Source organism: Theropithecus gelada, chromosome 18, assembly GCF_003255815.1.
Source record: "Theropithecus gelada isolate Dixy chromosome 18, Tgel_1.0, whole genome shotgun sequence".
Classification (NCBI taxonomy): Eukaryota; Metazoa; Chordata; class Mammalia; order Primates; family Cercopithecidae; genus Theropithecus; species Theropithecus gelada.
This window is the reverse complement of record NC_037686.1, coordinates 72085417-72108836: the sequence shown is the minus strand read 5'-3', so window position 1 is coordinate 72108836 and position 23420 is coordinate 72085417. Positions and strand designations below refer to the sequence as shown.

The 23420-nt window shown below is 53.6% G+C and overlaps 1 protein-coding gene across 1 annotated transcript in view; it reads right to left on the bottom strand.

The window, feature by feature from the left end:
- CTDP1 (CTD phosphatase subunit 1) overlaps positions 1 to 23420 on the bottom strand; it is a 64941-nt gene that overhangs the window by 20524 nt on the left and 20997 nt on the right. Inside the window, exons 5-10 of the mRNA XM_025365037.1 lie at positions 18967 to 19117; positions 13218 to 13308; positions 10601 to 10767; positions 8153 to 9184; positions 5522 to 5663; positions 5157 to 5363 (exon numbers count right to left, since the gene is read on the bottom strand). Of these exons, the coding sequence (XP_025220822.1) occupies positions 5157 to 5363; positions 5522 to 5663; positions 8153 to 9184; positions 10601 to 10767; positions 13218 to 13308; positions 18967 to 19117 (1790 nt within the window). The remainder of the gene's footprint in view (positions 1 to 5156; positions 5364 to 5521; positions 5664 to 8152; positions 9185 to 10600; positions 10768 to 13217; positions 13309 to 18966; positions 19118 to 23420) is intronic.

Here is a 23420-nt window from a genome sequence, read left to right as displayed (position 1 = left end):
TGCAACCGGTGACCCCAAATCCGAATGCTCAGATGAGCATCTCCTTCCAGGGCCACGTCACTGCTCAGAAAGGTGCGGATCTTGGAGCATTTCTGATTTTGGATTTTTGGATGAGATGCTCAACCTGTGCAAACATTTAGAGCAAAGGCTGGAGACAACCCAAATATCCCTGAAACGGGGAATGGTGAAGCCACAGACGGCCCCTCCACACACCACGAGACACGGCTCAGCGAGAGGAGGACATGAACGAGGGGCGCAGAGGCTCCAGGAACCGGCCGAGGGAGAAGGGTCAACTCCAGAAGGCTGCCGACCACCGTCCACAGCACTCCGCAGAGGGCACGGTGCAGGGAGGGACAGCAGGTGGAGGGCCAAGGGTCAGGGAGGGACAGCAGGTGGAGGGCCAAGGGTCAGGGAGGGACAGCAGGTGGAGGGCCAAGGGTCAGGGAGGGGAAGTGGCTGAGGCCGTGAGGGCTGCAGGGGAGCTGGTGAGGGTTCTGTCTTTCTGTCTGGATGAGCCCCTGTGGGTCCCAGTGATGAGCTTGTTCCCCACTTTCACAAGAGGCAACCACAGGGGAAACGGGATAAAGGGTCCAAAGGGCCTCTCTGCATTATCACTGCATGTCAATCTACAAATATCTCAAAAAGTTTAACCAAAAAACTGAACGTTCCCACTCCCCTGCAGGTCCACAGTGAGCCAGGCTGCCAGCCCAGCACCAAAAAGCTCAAAGCCAGAATTAGAAAAAATGTACAACATTCAAAGCCTTAGATGAGGACCAGTCCAGGGATGAAGGGCCAACCGCCCTCACCGCCGAGCGTCCTGTCACAATGGGGTCTACACAGGGTTCCGGGAACAGAACGAGGAACCACCACTCTTAGGATGGTGGGCGACGGGGCCACCTCCACAGCAGCACAACCAATGCACACAACAGATGAGGCCTGGGGCCGCGCAGGTGCGGGCCTCACCGTAAGATGGGGTGCTACGGGGAAACTGGGCAACCAATGCATGCAAGAGATGAGGCCTGGGGCCGCTCAGGCGTGGAACCCACCTTGAGACGGGGTGCCACGGCGGAACCACACCAGCGCTGTTACAAGGTGTGAGGGTGGCTGCAGGAGACCACACTGGACTCGTCTGTACAGGCGGAGTGATCCTGCAGGCACCAGGGGTCCACACGTGGAGGGGCACTGCGGACACAGGTCTATGTAGTGCAGGGGACTGGGCAGGCGCCACACGAACTCAAACAAGCAGGGGGGACTCTTGGATTAAACCATAAGAAACCACTCTGCCGGTTCCTCCAAGGAGGAGGCCTCCAGAGAAAAGGTAGGGTGTGACCAGAGGCGTGGCCGAGCCACACAGGCCCAGGTCCTCACTGCAGCAGCAAAGCCCCACAGAACGCCTGCCGGCCGGTCCCATTTCCTCAGACTGTCAGCACCATGTCCAGCCTGGGGAAGGAGACCTTCAAACAGACATTCCTTTTTTCTAATATAAATAGGTAGTTCCATCAATTTTGAAAACTATCAAAAAGCAGAACCCAGGCTCATTTTAGGAGAACTCAGTTTCCAACACGTCCAAGTGAAAGGAGAGACATTTCCTTAATGTGGCAAAGGTGTGCCCGCCTGCAATCACCCAGGCCAGGTGGCCCGCTGCCGCGGCCACAGCAATGCTGCTTCCCGCCACCAAACTGATGATTATCACAACCTAACAAATCACATTAACATCCACTCATATAAATGAGCTGGTATTAACTGAAGTAATATTGGTATTTTGGTGCAAATTACACTTTCAGATTAAAAACAGCAAAAGTCAACTTATTCCAATGAACTGCATGCAGCCCAGCGTGCGTCTTGCTTACAAAAGACAGGCAGAGCTGAACGGTGGTTTATGACGTGCCATTCGAAACGTTCTGAACTGCTACTGTTGACGTAAACTATACACATTTCAGAACACATACACAGTTATTGGTTGCCATATTATTAGTGTCACTCAAGTAAAAGTGTTTGACTTTATTCAAATTCAGCTTACTATCTGCAAGTATGTTTTCAGGTAACAATTATTTTTTTCTCATTGATCTTAGAAATTCCTAGCTCACTTCAAGCAAGGCTGAATTATTAAAAAACCAGTTTTGTATCTAATCTTTAACCACTTTGCATAGTTTTAAGACAATGAGGACAGGAGCTTGAGACCAACCTGGGCAACATGGTGAAACCCTGTCTCTACTAAAAATACACAAATTAGCCGGGCGTGGTGGCATGTGCCTGTAATTCCAGCTGCTGAAGAGGCCGAGGCATGAGAATTGCTTGAACCTGAGAGGCGGAGGTTGCCATGAGCCAAGATTGCACCACTGCACTCCAGCCTGGGCAACAGACCAAGACTCCGTCTCAAAAAAATAAATAAATAAAAATACTGAAGAAAAAATAAGTCAAAGGTTTGTGATTTTACTTTTAATTACAAAAAAAAATTTTTTTCTGAGACAGGCTCTCACTCTGCGGCCCAGGATGGAGCGCAGGGCGCGGTCACAGCTCACTGCAGCCTTGAACTCCTGAGCTCAAGCGATCCTTGTGGGTCCACCTCCCAAAGCACTGGGACTACAGTGCCAGCCCCTGAACATTTCAGTCAACAGTATGAAAAGCAGCGTCTAAAGAACAGGTGCTCTTCACGGTACTGATCGTGTGGCTGCTTTAAACTATGTGAGCGTTTTGCAAAACTGCAATTCCAAAGCTAAATCTCAGCAGTGTCACTTCAACGCATGTATCTGTCCTGCCATCATGCTGCTACTGATTAGAATTACAGCACACAACAGACCCTGACTTCCTAGCTACGGGGTCTCTGCATCATTCGGCTCTAGGTGGTGCTGGCCTGTTCACTGACTGGCCCACAGCAACCCCACAGGCCAGGCTCCACCACGCTGTTCTCAGCAGAGTCCAGGAGCTTTGTCAACTGGCTGGAGAGCTGGAATTAACTGAGTTAAATGAAGGAATGAGAGTAGCATCAAAGGACGAAGCCGTGATTTACGGAGAGACCTGTTCCCAGCCCCTGGAATCACCGCTGCGGTGAGGGGCTGTGGGCTGGGCCTGAGCAACTTCAGGGCAGGGCTGGTCACCAGAAGGCTTTGCAGGAGCAAGTGGGTAGTGGGTGGGATCAGCCATGCCTTCGCCACAGACGGAAGGACGCAGAGCTTCCGGGGGGGACACGCGCCGTGCTCACGGCCCTTCTGGACCCTGCCCCTTGCACCCCCTCATTTGGCTGTTCTTGAGCCTTTAAAATAAACTGGTACTGCTGAGTGAAATGTTTTCCAAAGTTTCGTGAGCTGATTCAGCAGATGATCAAAACTGTACAAGTCTGTGTCTGGGGACCCCCAACCCTGTGGCCAAGCTGGACGATGAGGGGCTTGGGGGTCCGAGACAAGGGCAACCCTCAGACGAGGGACTGAGCCCGCAGACTCAAGGCCTGATGCCAACTGTGGGTCGTCAGCATCAGAAACAAACTGAACTGCAGGCGCCTGTCGGCCCCGAAGAGCTAGAGCAGCAGTGTTGGAAAGACACCTCGTGTTAAAAGCCCAACCAGCCCGGACAGGAAGCCTTTCTAACGACCAGAAACAACGTCACCATCAGGACGCCTTCTTAATGACAGGCGACGACATCGTCACCAGGACACGACGGGAGGTGACATCACCACCCGGCGCCTTCCTAACGACGGGAGGTGACACTGTCACCAGAATGTCTTCCTATCCTTCGGGATGACATCATCACTGTGTGGCTGGGGATCCTCTTCCCTGTCATCAGAATGGAGAACCTCGGATTCATCCCAAACCCCCCATCCCCCAGGTCCCAGCGCGTTGCCAGGCTGCCGCACAGGAGGCCACCCTGCACCTGCCCACCTCCCAGTCGCCCAACCCGACTCCTCCTCTTAGCAACACTCCCCACCGTGACCTCAAGGGCTGTGAAATCAGCCAAAAGGGGCACACGCTACTCTCTAGAATCACAAAAGACAAAACACAATCTAAAAACAGAAAACCTGGGAGGAACCAGAGCGCGTTTCCAGAGGGAGTGGCCTCTCCCGAAAGCTGACGGGGCTTTGTCGTGGTGCCTGGCGGGGCCTCCTCACTCACCTGCCCACCCAGGCTCGGGAGCTGCCGCCCACTGTGCAAAGGCCACGCTCTGGCCACCCCTGCTCCCGACCTGGGAGGGCCATGCACTCCGGGCCTCAGCGTCCCCACGCAGGGACAGTGCTGGATGCTGCAAGGGCTCGAAAAGGACACCAAGTCGTACCTCTCCATCTCCCCATTAACCATGAGCACCCGTCTCCCTCCAGCAGCCTGCGTTCTGCACCCGTCGCAGGATTTGAGGCGTTGTGACCTGTCAGAGGGCTTCCAGGGGTGAACACACACCAGGTCTTGGTGGGTGCTCCTCGCCTGGGTCAAGTTTAATCTAGTTAAACTTTTGGTTGAATTTCAAAGCAACAACCACAGAACAAAGACTCATTTAAATCTCCAAGAATGTCCCATGGGGTCTGCGGGGGCCACAACCTCAGGCTGAGGGCTGATCTCCGGTCCACACCGGTAAACAGGCACAGAGGCCACGTGCGCAGGAAGCATCCCCCGGGGCCTGCAATTTCCCCTCTCCAGGGCAGCACAGATCCCGGCTACCAACGCCTTCCAGTCCAGTCAAGTTTCCCTTCCTCACGGTGCTGTTTGCCAACCGCCACTGCCACCACCCCTGCGCCTGCTCTGTGTGGAAACAAAGACGGCAGCCCAGGGTCTGGCAGAGCAACAAACGTGGAGCCGGCAGAGAGCAGCCGGCGAGGCGACAGGGGCGGGGGCTCGAAACCAGCCCTGCTCTGCCCATCCTCTGCTGAGTGTTCCCAGGACCGAGTGCTCTGCGGGGCGGCCACAGGTGTGCACATGCAGGTGCCTGGACAACATCTGAGAAGCTGGTTGTAGGGTTTTGTTTCAGTTTTGGGAACCAAGAGAGGACAGAAGAACAAAAGGACCCGAGAGAGCCAGTGGGGGCGGCGTTCCCACAAGGTGGAAGCGGGAGTCACCGTCTGCAGCCTCCACCCGCCCTCACGTTGGGCAACTGGCGCCATCCCCCTAACGGACCAGAGCAGCAAGCTTGAAGAGCCCTCACTAGCTGGGGGCAGTGGCTGCGCCGCCATGTACCTGAAGGAAGAGGGCTCCTGGTGGAGGGGTAAGGAGCTGGGGGGCGCTGGGGGCCCCCGGGCGCCCGTCCTGATGAGCTTCCCTGTGTTGGAGTCGTAGATTCGAACCTCGGGGCCAGGCTGGGCCTTGGGAAGAACCGGCATCGGGTGGAACAAGGTGGTGGGGGGCACACCCTCCCGGTCGGGAAAGGCTGCAGGACTGCTCTCCCTGTCGGAGGAAGGGAACAAGGGCCATGAGCGGGGCGTCCCGGCGACCCAGAGCAGGCTCCCAGGGACACCTGGCGGGCATTGCCTAGGTGTGTGAACAAACAGCTGTCTGGCGAGGGAACGCCTGGCAGGGATGTGCTGCGTGCGGCGAGGACCCACCTCTGTGCCTTGGTGTGGTCGTCCCTGAGCGGGAAGAGCTGCTCCTCCACCTTGTCCCAGCGCTCCAGGCAACTCCACAGCCAGTCAGGGTTGACCACGTGCAGGTGTCCGCACTCCTGCGCCTGCAGCACCTTCTCTGTGCCTGCGGGAGACCCGGCTTCGTCAGGCTGTCTTGGCCAGCACTGGAGGCTCAGGGCCCACATCTGGCTGCACCCACCAGGGCCCTCACCTAACTGCACCCCACCAGGGCCCAGGGCCCCCTCACCTGGCTGCAATCACCAGGACTCGGGGCCTTCACCTAGCTGCACCCCACCAGGGCCCTCACCCGACTGCATCCAACCAGGGCTCAGGGCCCTCACCCGGCTGCAATCACCAGGACTCGGGGCCTTCACCCGGCTGCACCCCACCAGGGCCCTCACCCGGCTGCACCCCACCAGGGCCCTCACCTGACTGCACCCCACCAGGACCCTCACCCAAGTGCACCCCACCAGGGCCCTCACCCGATTGTACCCCACCAGGGCTCAGGGCCCTCACCCGATTGCACCCCACCAGGGCTCAGGGCCCTCACCCGACTGCACCCCACCAGGGCTCAGGGCCCTCACCCGGCTGCACCCCACCAGGCCTCAGGGCCCTCACCCGGCTGCACCCCACCAGGGCTCAGGGCCCTCACCCGGCTGCACCCCACCAGGGCTCAGGGCCCTCACCTGGCTGCACCCCGCCAGGGCTCAGGGCCCTCACTCGGCTGCACCCCACCAGGGCTGCCCACTGCAGGTTCCCATCTCCCAAGCCAGGGATAAGCAGCCATAGTGGGAAGTGGTGGATCTCAGACGAGGAGCTGGGCACAGCAGGTGACGTGAGCATGTGTTCAGGAAGGCCCCTCAACAGTGAGGCCACAAACACCGAAGCAAAAAGAAACGTGAGCACAATTCAGGGGGAAGGAAGGAAAGCGAAAGAAGGGTCAAGAGCTGGGCAGACACAGGGCAGGGCAAATGGGCACCCGAGGGGCCAAGGAGGACCCCAGCCTGGCCCACCTCCAAGCTCAGGAGAAAAGGGCCAGGAGCTGGGCACTCACGGGGCAGGGCAGATGGGCACCCGAGGGGCTCAGGAGGACCCCGGTCTGGCCTGGCTCCATGCACAGGAGAGAAGGGTCAGGAGCTGGGCAGACATGAGGCAGGGCAGACGGGCACCTGAGGAGCCAAGGAGGACCGTGGCCTGGCCCGGCTCCACGCTCAGGAGAGAAGGGCCTGACTGCCCGTGGGAGGCCAGGGCTTGGCTTTCTCCTGGGATCAAGGGTTTCACTGGGCTCCACGGAAAGCCTGCCCCTGCCCTGCAGCCAGCACCTGCCTATTTCACACGGAGATGGAACCTTCCATGTACCCTTGATTCAAACGCTTTACTGAGCACATGCATGTCCAACACCACATGACACGGACTAGAGGCGTGGCCTCAAATAAGACCACACTTGCCGTCAGGGAGCGTGCGTGGACAGGGATGAGCTCACCCCACAAGGCTATCCTGAGCCCTGGAGGCGGGGCCACTCACTGAGAAGCCCTCTCAGGAAATGCCGCCAGGACAGGAAGCGCAATTGGAGGAGCAGAACCTGAAGTGATTTAGGCAAAATCTTCATTCGGGGAAAATCCAGGTGCTTATGGGAGCATTTTCACAGAATAACTAGAATACTGAGATATTTGGGTTTTTTAAGCACTGGGGTGCAAGTCTTCCTTCAAGATTCACCTATCGCTGAAAGGGTCTGTTTTATTCGGCAGACCTGTCAACGTGTCAGAGCAGCCTGCCCTGTCTGGGACAGGTTTCACCATCAGGAGACAGCAGGCCTGTCCTCCGCTCTCCCAGCCACAACGTGTCCTTCTACGCACGTTTCAGCCGAAACTTTGCACTTAGTTTTCTAACTCAGAGGGTTTGTCAACCCTGCGAACTGAGGGCCCCACATCCTGTTCCTGCCTGGAGTTTCTCCACTACACCCCATCGCTGATTCCCTGTTCTCTAATCCAGCCATGGCTCACTCACCCCATCGCTGATTCCCTGCTCTCCAATCCAGCCACGGCTCACTCACCCCATCACTGATTCCCTGCTCTCCAATCCAGCCACAGCTCACTCACCCCATCACTGATTCCCTGCTCTCCAATCCAGCCACGGCTCACTCACCCCGTCGCTGATTCCCTGCTCTCCAATCCAGCCATGGCTCACTCACCCCGTCCAGCCGTGGCTCACTCACCCCGTCGCTGATTCCCTGCTCTCCAATCCAGCCGTGGCTCACTCACCCCGTCGCTGATTCCCTGCTCTCCAATCCAGCCACGGCTCACTCACCCCGTCGCTGATTCCCTGCTCTCCAATCCAGCCGTGGCTCACTCCAGCGAGAAGGGCTGAACTTTCTACACCGCACGTGAGTAACTCACACCACCCAACACTGTGCGTGACGACTGCGGTCCGAAAGCATGAATGTGCCCGAACTCGAATTTCACCCAACGTCATGATCTATTCTTAAAAGATGGTGATTCTGGGAAACGTTTCTAAAAGTTGAATGTGAGATGAACAGCAACGCCAGCTCGAAGGACTGCCTGCAAGAAGACGGCGGGCCTGACCACGCCCGGGGCACAGGGAGGCAGCACTCACCAGCCCGCGCGGCGATCAGGTGCGTGGCCCTGTCAGGGGCGTCGGGGCTCAGCACCAGCCGAGTGAGGATCTTCGCTCCCAGCGCCGTGGCGTGGTAATGCTCCCGCGTCTTCTCTATCGGGAAGTTTGTCGGGTGCAGCCCACTGAAAATTATGGCCACATCAGCCAGCACCTTGCTCTTCAGTTCCGGCACGATCTTGCGGATATCCGGCGCCTCCTCGATCTCCTTGTTGAGGAAGCGGTCGTACTTGGCGTAGTAGTCGGTGTGCACACGGACCAGGATCTCCTCCAGGTAGATGAGGTGGTCATCCTCGTCCGTGTCCTCCTCCTCCTCCTCCTCCACACTCTGGTCCAGGGACTCGCCCGCGGTGACGCCCGACAGCTCGCTGTTCTGTGACTCGGTCTCCGCCTCCTTCCTGTCGGCACAGCCATTGCCCAGGCCGCAGAGGCCGTCCCGCTCGCCCTCCTCCTGCCCACCCAGCTCGGGCCCCTTGTCTGGGGCCTCTCCGGGGAGACTCAGTGCTGCAGGCCGCGCCGGCTCCAGGGAACTGCCCTGAGCCAGCGCCCCGGCTCCCTCTGGAGCCGGGTTCTCCTCCGCCTTCAGCTTCGGCCGGCTTCTCCCCTCACTTTCGCCGCCAGAGGCGGAGGAGGGAGACTTCGTGCCCTCGGACTCACTGCTGCTCTCGCTGTCGCTGGATAAGTCGAAGTCCAGGTCAGTGCCCGTGGCACCCTGGGCAGGCCGCTGTCCCGGTGCCGCCCGGCCACGCTGCACACAGGATCCTTGGGGCTCAGGAGTGCCTGCCAGCTCTCCGCTGCTGGTGGGGGCCTGGGCAGCGGGCCAGGTGTCCCTCTCGTCCGGTTTCCTGGGGCGGGGCAAGTCCTGTGGGGCGGTAGCCTCACTGCCGTTCAGCTCCTGCGCCGGCTTCTCCAGGCCATTGCTGGGCTCCACTCCAGGGGCCTGCGTTCCCCCCTCGGGCTCTCTCACGGGCGGAGCTTGCTCTGCGATCTCGGTGCCTCGAGAAGAATGATTTACTAAATATGCATGCAAAAGGAAAAGTTACCGCGATTCAGCATTAAACGTTAAATAACATTCCAAGTTAAAGCAGCACCCTTCTTCATGGCTGTGAACTCTGCCGCCCTCTGGACCAGGCCTTGGCAACCTTGCTGTGAAGAGCCTGACGGGGTGAGCACCCCTTACCCGAAGTGCATGGGGCCACAGATGTTTTGGACACTGAATGTTTTTCTGAGTTTGGAGTATTTGCGTTAAACTTACCACTTGAACATCCCAAATCTGAAAAATCCAAAATGCTCCAATGAGTATTTCCTTTAAGCACCATGCGGGCAACTCAAAAAGCTCTGGATTTGGGGGAGGAAGGATCCTCCGTCTATAAGAACAACTGGAGGTCTCCAGGCTGCAGACCTGGCGCCACCGTGGCCACAGTTTCCCAAGCCCCGGTCTGGAGGAAGTCAGCAACTCCACGCTGACCCCAGCCATCTGGTGAAAGCCTCTGCCTCCTACAGGAACGACCCCAGTCCCACCCTCTTCTGGTTTCAACCTCCAAGTTCCATTTTAGTGACTAGAGCAGCAAATGTATGCCTCGAAATATTTTTTTTTAAAAACTAAGGGTCAAAAACACTTAACTTTTCACAGGGCGGACGTCAGCTGCAGGCCTGCCTGACAGGTTAAAACACGCTGCTCTCTGGGCCCCAGCCAGCACCGGGCCTGAACACTGCACTCTGGGGACGGTTCTTCCCTGCACAGCCACTGCCCCCACATTCGCTCTCTCTACAGAATGCCATGGCCCGAGGCACAGGCGTGCGTTTAAGGAAAACTGGGATGAAAGGAGTTATTCACATGTTAGGTTAAACAGTATCCTTTAGTTTTTATTCAACTGGGAAAACGCTTAAGTGAGGGCCATTTTTTTTAAAGCCCAAATCAAAACGACATAATATCCTGTTTTCCAGTACTATATAAATAAATCCAATAACCTCTATTGAAATACAAATAAAAAATCAAAGTGTATCTTGAATTTAGAGCAGTCAAAATAGAGACAAGAAATAAGAAGAGTTGGCCGGGCGCGGTGGCTCAAGCCTGTAGTCCCAGCACTTTGGGAGGCCGAGACGGGCGGATCACGAGGTCAGGAGATTGAGACCATCCTGGCTAACACGGTGAAACCCCGTCTCTACTAAAAAATACAAAAAACTAGCGGGCGAGGTGGCGGCGCCTGTAGTCCCAGCTACTCGGGAGGCTGAGGCAGGAGAATGGCGTGAACCCGGGAGGCGGAGCTTGCAGTGAGCTGAGATCCGGCCACTGCACTCCAGCCTGGGCGACAGAGCGAGAATACCCCTCAAAAAAAAAAAAAAAAAAAAAAAAAAAAAAAAAGAAATAAGAAGAGCTAAACAATAAGCAAATGTAAATTCTAGAGAATCAGGAAGCAGGTTACCCACCTTTCTTTCTCGTCTGAGAGTCTCGGGACCCAGGGGGCGCATTCATGTCGCCTGTGCCCTGGAAGTACACGTATTTCTTCACAGTTATCAGATTGGGGGCAAACTTCCAGACGTCTTCTCGATCATCAATAATGCAAACCATTGAGTCTCCACAAGGAAAGAGGTTTCTACAAGTGAAAATGCATAATTCACACAAAATAATAATGAAAAGAGTTTAAGATTCTAACCCACATGTAACCAACAGACAGCAGGTTCATCAGAAACTGACACCAACCGCCCCGAAGCCCTTTCTGTTTGGGTCACATTTAAACCTCAGTAACATCTTCTCCACTGCTTCTGATTCTCCTTTAAGCCGGAGTTCGCAAACTGTTTCTTAAAGCGCCAGAGTCACTACTTCAGGCATGAAGGGCCACAAGGATGAAACCTAACTCTGACCGCGTGGGCGTGGCCATGTTCCAATAAAACTTCGTGTACAAACCAGGCTGCGTAGCCTAAAGGCCAGAATTTGCTGACTCTGAAAACAGCCCGGGATGGGCTGTGTGGCTCAGGCCTGGAATTCCAGCGCTTTGGGAGGGCCGCTTGAGCCTCGGAGCCTGAGACCAGCCTGAGCAACACGGTAAGACCCCGTCTCTACAAAAAATACAGAAGTTAGCCGGGTGTGGTGGTGTGCACCTGTAGTCCCAGCTACTCAGAAGGCTGAAGTGGGAGGATAGCTTGAGCCCAGGAAGTCAAGGCTGTGGGGAGCTGAGACCACCCTACTGCACTTAGGTCTGGGCAACAGAGTTAGACCATCTCAAAAACAAAAAAACAAAAACCACATCTACTGCCGATGCAGAATTTCTACGTGGACCTACAGCTACCTCCATGCAAACCACAGTGCCCGCCACTAGGGCCTATCCTGGGCGTGTCCCCATTCGATCCTATCATTCTGCCTTCAGGTGGCCTTTCCACTTAACACGTCACTAACAGCACCTCTCATTCTCTTTAGCCCTGATTAATCTGCTCACTCTGGCGCTAACTAGCAAAAAGGAGGTTTCTGAAGTAAATACTTTCAGAGTCTCTTCTTAGTTAACATCAGCTTGCATAGGCCTCACAGTCTGCGTGGACTCCCTAAATGTAAAAACCGAAGCACTGGGAGGCGGCGGCCACCGTGAGCCAGGAATCGGCGACTGCCAGGGCTCCTCGGGAGAACAAGCCACACCTGATGCGCTGCACCAGCAGGGACGGACTTCCGGGTGGAAATGGGGAAACTCCTCGTACAGAGTGGGCAAGAAACGCCAAAGAATACAGAAGGATATAAAAAAGTCTCTACATAGGGGCAGGGAGGGGCCACCCTGTCAAAAAGGCTCAGAGGAGCTGACAGGAGGCGGCTCTGGAGCTCATGGAAAGGAAGAAATGGCAAAAAGCAAAAAGACGGGCAAAAGTCATGTGACTTAGGATTTTATAAATTATCAGTAGGATTAACACAGGCAAGCTCCTAAGAAAACTATAAACCTCAGATACTGATGCTGACGTCAAGAACTGCCCCTAAACCAGGAGCCCCACAGAGCTGCTGAACTTGTGCGTGGGGTGGGGTTATCCACATTCCTCTGCCCACTCGGGTCCTTTCGGCTGCCACCTCCCTGATGCCATCCCATCCCTACGCCTGCCCTCCTGGGTTCTGGGCCCAAAAGTCCAGTCCCCGAGTTCCCCAGGAGCCCTGGTCATTCCCTGGATACTCAGAGGCAAAAGCTGGCCTCCTGTGGGGACACACCCCTGCCTCCTGCCTCCCAACCACAAGTCTTGACGCACCCCTGCCTCCTGCCTCTCCAACCACAAGTCTTCGCACAGGAATGAAAACCCGGAGCTAAAGGGACTAGAATGATCACACATGCCAGGGTTGTTAAGCAAACAGATGCACGACGTCAGGCGGCGGACTGACTTCGAATGGGTGCCGTCTGACAGAGATGAGGCTGAGAGAATGACAGTCCCCGCCTCCACAGACGCAAAAGCCCAGCCCGAGGGTGGTTTCAGGGAGGGGCTGTTGGGACGGGGCAGAGCCTGGACTGGGTGCCCTGCACAAGCACCGGGGCTCAGGCAACCTGGGAGACAGTGGGAGTACAGGTTAGAAAGGAACTTTCTAAGTACTCTGAGGCTAACAAGGAAACCTGGAGAGGGGACGTTAAATTCCTTAAAAACATCAATACAGAAATACTGCTCTAGGACGGGTGCGATGGCTCACGCCTGTAATCCCAGCACTTTGGGAGGCTGAGGTGGGAGGATCATGAGGTCAGGAGATAGACACCATCCTGGCTAATACAGTGAAACCCCGTCTGTACTGAAAGTAAAAAAAAAAAAAAAAATTAGCTGGGCAAGGTGGCGGGCACCTGTAGTCCCAGCTAAGTCAGGAGGCTGAGGCAGGAGAATAGCGGGAACTTGGGAGGCAGAGCCTGCAGTGAGCAGAGATCGCACCACTGCACTCCAGCCTGGGTGACAGAGCAAGACTCCGTCTCAAAAAAAAAAAAAAGAAAAGAAAAGAAATAGGAAAAGAAATACTGATCTAAATCTCAAGATGCGATTTTTGAAACAGGAAACGAACAGCAAGAGGTCTCTCTGAGGAGAGTGGCCAGGTACATACCTAAGGTTTCCCGTTTTAGAAAACGGGTCAATACATTCATCCCTGGATAATATTCGATGAGAAAAAAGCTTCTTCTCGGGGTCTAAAAAGCCTTGGAAAAGAAAACAGGACAAAGATTACATGCCTGAGACACGTTTAGGTCACACAGCGCGTGGTGAAGTCCTGAATGTTATTTTACAGTGGCAGACACAAAACACGATGAATCGGCACCAAACACTTCGTCCCTTTTCGTGTAAGACCGGGCTCATGGAGGGCTTCTTTTCTCTTATGGTGAACTTATTGTCAAACACGAATCATGTCTGTAAGTGTTTATAATTCTATTAACATGGAAAATTTGTAACATCCTACTGAAGCACCTGTCTAAACCAGATGGACATGAAAACTACAGAAGGTACTTCATAAGTCAAACAGGTGAGTCACCATTCAATCTCAAAACGCTCTGCATGTGGTTCTCCGCGTGATGGAGTCTGGACGTTGAACTAAAACTACCCTGCGTCACCTCGGACACGGTCTTTCCCAACCCCGGGCGGGCGGCCCTGCTCTCATCTGTAATGGTTAGTGGAGGGAAGGTTACCAAGGAAGCTTGCTTCTCCCAAGTTACTTCAGTAGAATCACACAAACTCACATGCTGTGTTGTAGAAATACACAGAAAGGTCGGTTATTTCTCACTATTATACACGTTTACGCTGGTCATTCAGGCAACATCGAGGAAGCCTGCCTGACGGAGGAGACTGGGAAGGAAGGACATCGCGACACCACAATGACCAGCTAGTGCAGAAGCTGCTTCCGCAGCGAAGAATCTGCCTGGGCTACAGTTGACACTTGTACTTTACACGACATCTGTTAATTACAAGTCTAGTTTAATTTTTTAAAAGTAATTTTCTAAAGAGCTTTACGTGCTTGATGCTCTGCTTTGACTCTTTAAAGACGGTAAAACCATGCTATCTGCAAACACCCCTTCTCCACTTCAGGAGGCACCACCGTCACAATCAAGAAATCAGGCAGAGGTTTCTTGGTATTACCTCTGCTCTGGGTTTCCTGATCTATAAATTTATCTTCTGAACTTTTAGCCTACTGTGTTATCTTCCTAAGTTTGCAAAGTCTTCAATTTACAGTGAAGTGCCCATAATTTTAAAGAAAGATAATTTAAAAATAAGTCATCTCTTGCTAATTTACAAGAACCACAGAATATATAGTAAACGTATTTCAGTTTGTGGAAGTAGGGGTACTAAACAAAAACAAAACAGACTTTTCAGGTAATTTATTCTATTGGTAAAATATGTTGGAGGCATCAAGTTCAATGTCAATTTAATTTCACCGGCCATTTAAAACATTCTCGAGAGAAGAAGCTACGGTAAGTATGAAGCCTCAGAAGGAAATGTTTCAGCTACTCATCATACAAGTGGCTGAAGCCATAAATTTGGACATACCTCAAGAGATAGGTATTCCATGGCACGTAGATAACGTGTAAGAGTGTTTGTTCATTTAACATTTACTGAGTTTAACATTACTTGGAATTTTGCCAGGAATATAAGGTACAGGAATGAATACAACACAATTATTACCCTCCCAAGAGGCTGAAATTATAAGAAAACTGAACACATTAACACACAACCTCTATCTGGCATGACACGTGCAGGTGCCATGGAACAAAACGGAGACTAGATTGCAGAAGAGTGAGCCAGTCCAGAGTCGAGAGCTGGGTCTGTGGTCTCATCATGGCACACAGGTCCCCTGCATAACCGTCAGCTCTGCATGAAGCACAGGAGGTAGACCAGACATCTCAGAAGCACTGTGAACCCAAACTCCAACCACGCAGCCCACATCCTCTCAAGACTTAAGACTCACTGGAGCACCTGGCTCCACGCCCCTGTATGACACCCGGGGTCCACTTCCAGATCTGAACGCACCCAAAACGCCCGGCTCCACATCTCCGCGTGGCACACGGGGTCCACTTCCAGATCTGAACGCACCCACAACGCCCGGCTCCACATCTCCGCGTGGCACACGGGGTCCACTTCCGAGATCTGAACGTGCCCTGACTGCACTCCACGCAATCACTATTGTTTTCACACTGGCTTTTAATCAACTACTGCCTGCACCCATCCCTACTGAGCTCAACCTCTGTACCACCACCTCTGAGATCACGAACGAGAAACACGCTGGCTGTTTTCGGTACAGGTTGAAACATACACATGACAGTTAAAACAGAAGAGCTGCTCTGGGCGCCACCTCAGTTACCCTGCAGCCCCGCGGCGCTACGCACAATGCACTCCGGGGTCCGTAAGATCTTCTGGGAAGATGAACCTGCCTCCTGGCTGAAGCATCACCACCTCCAAACGTTTCAAATGCAGCACGGCCAGGAGCTTTCCCTTCCTTGATGTCACTGGTTTGTTAGTATTTCAGTAACAAAAAGATACCTGGACTTAAAGGAGAAATAAACGCAATTGTTTCTTACTATATACAGACACTTAACTTCTACATGATCACTGAGGCCACGAAGTCGCTAAATCTAAAGTCTGTTAATGGAATTATTAGCGTCTCTACAATCACATAAAAGACACGCATCCCAAACACTCAACATTTCTGTCCTAGTCATACTGAAAGCACACATGCTATCAACACGGTCACTTTCAAAATGAAAAGCATCAGAGGTGGAAGCTCAGCAGCCACCTCAGGCTTCAGTCCGGACCTCACTTTCTCACTTGCAGAAAAGCTGACCCAGGTCATCTCTACAGATCCCGCCAGCCACGACGAAGCCAAGCTGGGCCTTCCTGAACCGCAGCCTGGACGCAGTCCTCCTCCCGCGTTGCTGGGCTCGAGGGCCCGTGTTCTGCTGAGAATCTCTGCATCCCTGTTCAAAGGGATACTGGTCTGCGGTTTTCTTGTGATGTCTTCGTCTGGTTTCGGCCCACATCCCTTGGACATACTGGAATACTGGACCTTCACGTAGAAAGCAGAGCTTGAAACGCAGAAGGCGCCAGACAGGGCCCGGTGATGCCAGCAAACCCAGCAGGTCTCCCTGCAGCAGGACCCACGCTCGAGGCCCTCCGCAGCCACGCACCCACCCACGCTCGAGGCCCTCCACAGCCACGCACCCACCAGCAGGACCCACGCTCGAGGCCCTCCGCAGCCACGCACCCACCCACGCTCGAGGCCCTCCACAGCCACACCCCCACCCATGCTCGAGGCCCTCCGCAGCCACGCACCCACCAGCAGGACCCACGCTCGAGGCCCTCCGCAGCCACGCACCCACCAGCAGGACCCATGCTCGAGGCCCTCCGCAGCCACGCACCCACCAGCAGGCTCCCTTGCTCTGCTGTCCAAGCGGCTCAGGGGCCTGCAGATGTCAGTATGGATGTTCTGCTGAATTTGCAGGCAGCTACCAGGCTCCCTCCAGCTTTCAGGCTGATAAAGAAACATGGCATTCTCTTCACCTGCTTCATCTTTCACCACACGAGGCCTCATGAACGTGGAATCTGACTGTAGTGTCCCACGCCCTGCCTGTTGGTGTGAAGGGTGGCAAGGGTGTGGCCCAGCTAAAACCTGGGACCCCTCTGCTTTTAGCCCAAATCTCCTCCAGCCAAGCATTTAAACAGACCCGAGCCCTCCACATACTCATCCTCACTGGGGCTTGTGTGCTCTGACCAACAAACGTTGACGTCCCTCAGAAAAGGATAAGCAAGACGTGTGCGACAGCCAACCTACATAACCCTAACTTTAAAGAGAGAGACCTGGAGAAGGATGCCCCAAATAAGAAACATTTGCATGGGCACTAGATACACGGACAGAAGATGGGACAGGAGAAGAAGGAAAAATCACCGGCGCATCCTGGACTGCCTGCCGCCTTCAGGAATCAGACTTGCAGGTCGCCAGGCTGTGCCCGCTGGGGAGCACCCTGTGTGGGAGGCAGGAGGCAGGAGGCAAACGCGTCACCTGCCAGGGGGCAGGCCATGCAGCGCGCGGTGCTCACAGTCCTGGGGGTCAGGAACCACTCCCCCACTGAACAATCTGGGTTTCAGGAACTCACCCAGAGGATCCAGTCCACAGAGAAGGGAAAAACTCACATAAAATGATGAAGATTTATAACAAAGGGATGGATGAATTCTTGGTGATGAAATCTTATGTGAAAAGAACAGTACCTAAACTTGTGCACATACTAAGACAAACTCGGCAAAATTATACACACAAAAAAATAGAGAATAGGTGCGATCTCAGCTCCCTGCAAGCTCCGCCTCCCGGGTTTACGCCATTCTCCTGCCTCAGCCTCCCGAGTAGCTGGGACTACAGGCGCCCGCCACCACGCCCGGTTAATTTTTTGTATTTTTAGTAGAGATGGGGTTTCACCGTGTTAGCCAGGATGGTCTCGATCTCCTGACCTCGTGATCCACCTGCCTCGGCCTCCCAAAGTGCTGGGATTACAGGTGTGAGCCATGGCGCCTGGCCAGCAGGTTATTTCTTTACTGGCTTGAGGACATGAGCAGTATCACCCTTGTGCATAATCACTTGTCTTCACATCTTCGATCTCAGGCAGCCATACAGCAGCAACCATAATGTTACAAGTCAATGTTTTGAATTTCAATTACAAGAGGAATTAAAGGTCATGATCAAAATTCCTAGAAAGGCACTAAATATTAAAGGAGGATTCAAAATTCATTTCCTCACCAACAACAAAAGACTAAGACCAATCCGGAAAGATCTTTGAATTTTAAAACACTCAATCTAAACCTCTGGAGCCGGCACGGAGGAGCCCACACTGCCACTCGGGCCCACGTCCACGTGTGACAGACGGTCACCGTCCCACGTCGTCCCCTCGCTTCGTCCACGTGGGACAGACGGTCACCGTCCCGCGTTGTTGTCCCCTCGCTTCGTCCACGTGGGACAGACGGTCACCGTCCTGCGTCGTCCCCTTGCTTCGTCCACGTGGGACAGACGGTCACCGTCCCGCGTTGTCCCCTTGCTTCGTCCACATGGAACAGATGGTCACCGTCCCATGTCATCGTCCCCTCGCTTCGTCCACGTGGGACAGATGGTCACCATCCCGTGTCATTGTCCCCTCACTTTGTCCACGTGGGACCGACGGTCACCATCCTGTGGCATTGTCCCCTCACGTCATACACATGGGACAGTCACCGTCCCGTGGCACTGTCCCCTTGCTTCATCCTGCTGGTGCAGACTGGCACTCACGCTACCACCCAGGGAGACAGAAGCAAACGCTAAATCCTAAGAGTACCCATGTGCAGGTAGGGGATGGTCACACTGTGTATAGTGAGAGCACCCGGCACAAGCACACACAAGTAGCCTGGCCTGAAGTCCCTGTGAACTGATTAAGAAGGTGTCTGTCAGAGTATCTCACAGAAGAAGGTTCCACGTGCCCACGTCGTCCTGACAAACTCCCAAAGTGGCCCACCCAGTACTGCACCCGGCCAGAGCGGCTGCAGCCCCACCCGCCGGCTGTGGTGGCAGAATTCCCTTACCTCTCACAACCCCCTGCACAACGGCCAACTCCAACACCACAACTGAGCTGCAGGGGAGCTGCTTTTCTTTCTTCATCTTTAAGAAACCATCACCGAACACAGGAAAGAAACCCACGGTTCCCACGGCCCCTCCGGCCGCGGCGGACTGGCCTGCGATGGTATGCGCGGAAACCCACGGTTCCCACGGCCCCTCCGGCCGCGGCGGACTGACCTGCGATGGTGTGCGCGGAAACCCACGGTTCCCACGGCCCCTCCGGCCGCGGCGGACTGACCTGCGATGGTGTGCGCGTACAGCCGGCTGCCGAAGGTGAAGACGTGCAGCTCGTACAGCTTGGCGATCTTCTCCAGGAAGTCCTTGCAGTGCGGACGCAGGCGCGTGTGCAACATGGGCTCACCCCGGCCCAGCTGGAAGTGAAAGATGCCCTGAAAAGAACGGCAGCAGCAGTCAGGAGAAAAGGTCTGAGAAGCCCCAGCGGCCCCCACAACCCGTGTGCCTGAGACAGGCATCCTGAAGACACACATGTCCGAGTCAGGCGTCCTGAAGACACACATATGCCTGCCCCTCCACATGGGACAGAGGACATGTGTGTGTACGCACCTCTCCACACGGGACAGAGGACACGTGTGTACGCACCTCTCCACACGGACAGAGAACATGTGTGTGTACACACCCTTCCACACGGGACAGAGGACACGTGTGTACACGCCTCTCCACACAGAGGACATGTGTGTGTATACGCCCCTCCACATGGGACAGAGGACATGTGTGTGTATGCGCCTCTCCACACGGACAGAGGACATGTGTGTGCACGCGCTCCTCCACACGGACAGAAGACAAGCGTGTGTACACGCTCCTCCACACGGACAGAGGACGTATGTGTACATGCCCCTCCACATGGGACAGAGAACATGTGTGTGTACACGCCCCTCCACACGGACAGAGGACGTGTGTGTACACACCCCTCCACATGGGACAGAGGACATGTGTGTGTACACGCCTCTCCACACGGACAGAGGACATGTGTGTGCACGCGCTCCTCCACACGGACAGAAGACAAGCGTGTGTACACGCTCCTCCACACGGACAGAGGACGTATGTGTACATGCCCCTCCACATGGGACAGAGAACATGTGTGTGTACACGCCCCTCCACACGGACAGAGGACGTGTGTGTACACACCCCTCCACATGGGACAGAGGACATGAGTGTGTACACACCTCTCCACATGGGACAGAGGACATGTGTGTACATGCCTCTCCACATGGGACAGAGGACATGTGTGTACATGCTCCTCCACGTGGGGCAGAGGACATGCGTGTGCACACACCCCTCCATGTGGGACAGGGGACAGTGTGCACACATCCCTCCACATGGGACAGAGGACATGTGTCTGCACTCGCCCCTCCACATGGGACAGGGGACAGCAGTGTGTACATGCCCCTCCACATGAACATGGGACAGAGGACATGTGTACACACCCCTCTACATGGGACAGAGGACATGTGTGTGCACACAGCCCTCCACGTGGGACAGGGGATAGTGTGTACACGCCCCTCCACATGGGCATGGGACAGAGGACATGTATACATGCCCCTCCACATGGGACAGAGGACATGTGTGTGCACACATCCCTCCACATGGGACAGGGGACGGTGTGTACACTCCTCTTCACATGGGACAGAGGACCACACGTGCGCCCATCCCTCCATGTGGGACAGAGATTACATGTTCACCTGCCCCTCCAAATAAGGACGTGACCCTAACTGGTGCAAGGAGCTACCTGTGGCATTTAAAACCCACTGTGTAAGTACTTTCCATGCACGCAGTATGAATGAATGAGTGCGGCCTTCTCAGCTGCGGGAATGCCCTCGATGCGTGTGATTAACGACTGCCCATGATTACTAGGATAACCACCTACCTGCAACAGCTGTTCAAGACCACCACCCTGGGTAATCACGTTCACAGTAACAGCCTCTATCATAACTACACGATAAGCACCGATGACAGCTCCACTCACTACTCATGCTAGCTACCTACCTGCAGCAACCCATCCCTGATAACCCCCCGATAACCAGACAATGGTAACCACCTATGATAACCACACAATAACCATCCCCCGTAACCGGCCAACAGTAACCACCTATGATAACCACATAATAACCACCCCGATAACCAGCCAACAGTAACCACCTATGATAACCACATAATAACCACCCCGATAACCGGCCAACAGTAACCACCTATGATAACCACATAACCACCGATGACAGCTACACTCACTACTCATGATAGCTACCTACCTGCAACAACCCGTCCCTGATAACCCCCCCGATAACCAGCCAACAGTCACCACTTGTGATAACCACATAACCACTGATTACAGCTACACTCACTACTCACGGTAACTACCTACCTGCAACGACCGCCTAGGATAACCACCCCGATAACCAGCCAACAGTAACAACCTATACTAACTACGAGATAACCACCGATGTCACTTCTGCCTTTGTTTCTTCAAATGCCGACACGTTGCTGACAGTGCTTTCCTGAGCTACTGAACAAATGAAATCAACATTCCCAGGTAACCTGGTGATTTTCAGATACAGTTTCTTTCATTTACATACACAACACAGAAGCCGAACGTATTCTAAATCGTATTTAGTAGACAGATGAAATGAGCAATACCGACTCACTCACCTACATATGATCGACATGCAAATAAGACTGCTTTCCTCAGGAAGTTAAACTTCGATCCTTTTAATCCTGTTAATTTCTCAGTAAAATATTTACTCTTAATGGCTTTAATTAAGCTCAGTTACATTTTTCCAGCTCTAAGTTAGTTAGGACCCTCGGGAAGAAGCTACTCTGTTAAAGATCTACCAGCGAAAGGTTTTAGTAACAACTTTCCCAGTTACATTTTTCTAGCTGTAAGTTAATTACCACCCTCATGAAGAAGGTACTCTGTTAAAGATTTAGGAGTGAAACGTTCTAGCAACAACTTTCCTATTACTCAACAGTAACAAGTCCAGCAGCTGTCCAGGCTTCGGGAGGTGTGGCCAGTACCACTTCTGAGCCCCGAAATTGCTTTCAGAGGGGCCAGAAGTAGGGCCAGGCACCGCCTCAGGGTCTCCTCTGGATGTCGAGTGGGGTACACTAACACAACTGAGGAGGCAGAGGACAGTCAGTTCATGCTTAGACCCCCTTCCTCACTGCATCAGGACATTGTCGCCTTCCAGACCACACAACTGAGAAACAGCCACATTATAACCGGACTCCAACTGTCTTCAGCAGGCCTATCCTGGAGATACTGAGAATCACATGAATTTTTTGGTTTCCCAGTGACTATAATCCATGCTGACACTCTACTGTAGCTTATTAAATGTGCAATAGCATTATGTCTAAAAGAACAATGTACCTAGTTTAATTTAAAAATACTTTATTATTAAAAATGGCTGGGTGCGGTGGCTCAATGCCTGTACTCCCAGCACTTTGGGAGGCTGAGGCAGGTGGATCACTTGAGGTCTGGAGTGCGAGACCAGCCTGGCCCGCAACCCTATCTCTATTAAAAATATAAAAATTAGCTGGGTGTGGTGGTACACACCTGTAGTCCCAGCTACTCGGGAGGCTGAAGCACAAGAATGGCTTGAACCCGGAGGTGGAGGCTGCACGATATAGAGATCGTGCCACTGCACTCCAGCCTGGGCAACAGAGTGAGACTCCGTCTCAAAAAATAAAAAAATAAAAAAAATTTTATTATTAAAAAATGCTAACAACATCTGAGCCTTCAGCAAGTCACATTCTTTGGCTGCCGTATGGTCTCACCTCGATGCTGATGGCTGCTGACCGATCAGAGGGTGTTTACTGAAGGCTGGGGGTGGCTGTGACGGTTTCTTGAAGTAAGATGACAATGAAGTTCGTCCCATCAATCAACTCTTCCTCTCACAAAAGGTTTCTCTGTAGCATGCAATGCTGTTTGACAGCATTTTACCCACAGAAGAACTTGTTTCAAAACTAGGGGCAATCGCCGTAGACCCTGCCACTGGTTTATCAACTAAGTTGATGGAATCTTCCAAATCCTTTGTTGTCATTTCAACGACGTTCTCAGCATCTTCTCCAGGAGCAGATTCCATTTCAAGAAACTTTCTTTGCTCATCTGTAAGAAGCAACTCCTCATCTGTTCGAGTTTCATCCTGAGGTTGCCAGAATTCAGTCATCTTCAGGCTCCACTCCTAATTCTCTCACTATTTCCACCACGCCTGCAGCGCCTTCCCCCGCGGAGGTCCTGACACCCTGGAAGTCATCCATGAAGGTGAGAACCAACACCTTCCGAACTGAGGGCTGGAATCACCATCTCCTGAACTCCTGGTTGATGCTGATACTCTGACGTCCTCCCATGAATCACAAATGTTCCTGGGGGCACTCACAACGGTGAATCCTTTCCAGAAGGATTTTCTGTTTGATTTTCCCAGACTCATCAGAGGAATTGCCCTCTAAGGCAGCTCCAGCCTTAGAAGATGTAGTTCTTAAATAATAAGACTCGAAGGTTGAAATCATTTCTTGAGCCCTAGGTTGCAGGGTGGATGTGGTGTCAGTAGGCGTGAAAACATTCTTCTGCTGTACGTCTCCATCAGAGCTCTCGGGTGACAGGTGCACGGTCGATGAGCAGGAATATTTCTGAAAATAATCTCTTTCTGAGCAACAGGTCTCAAGAGTGAGCTTAGAATG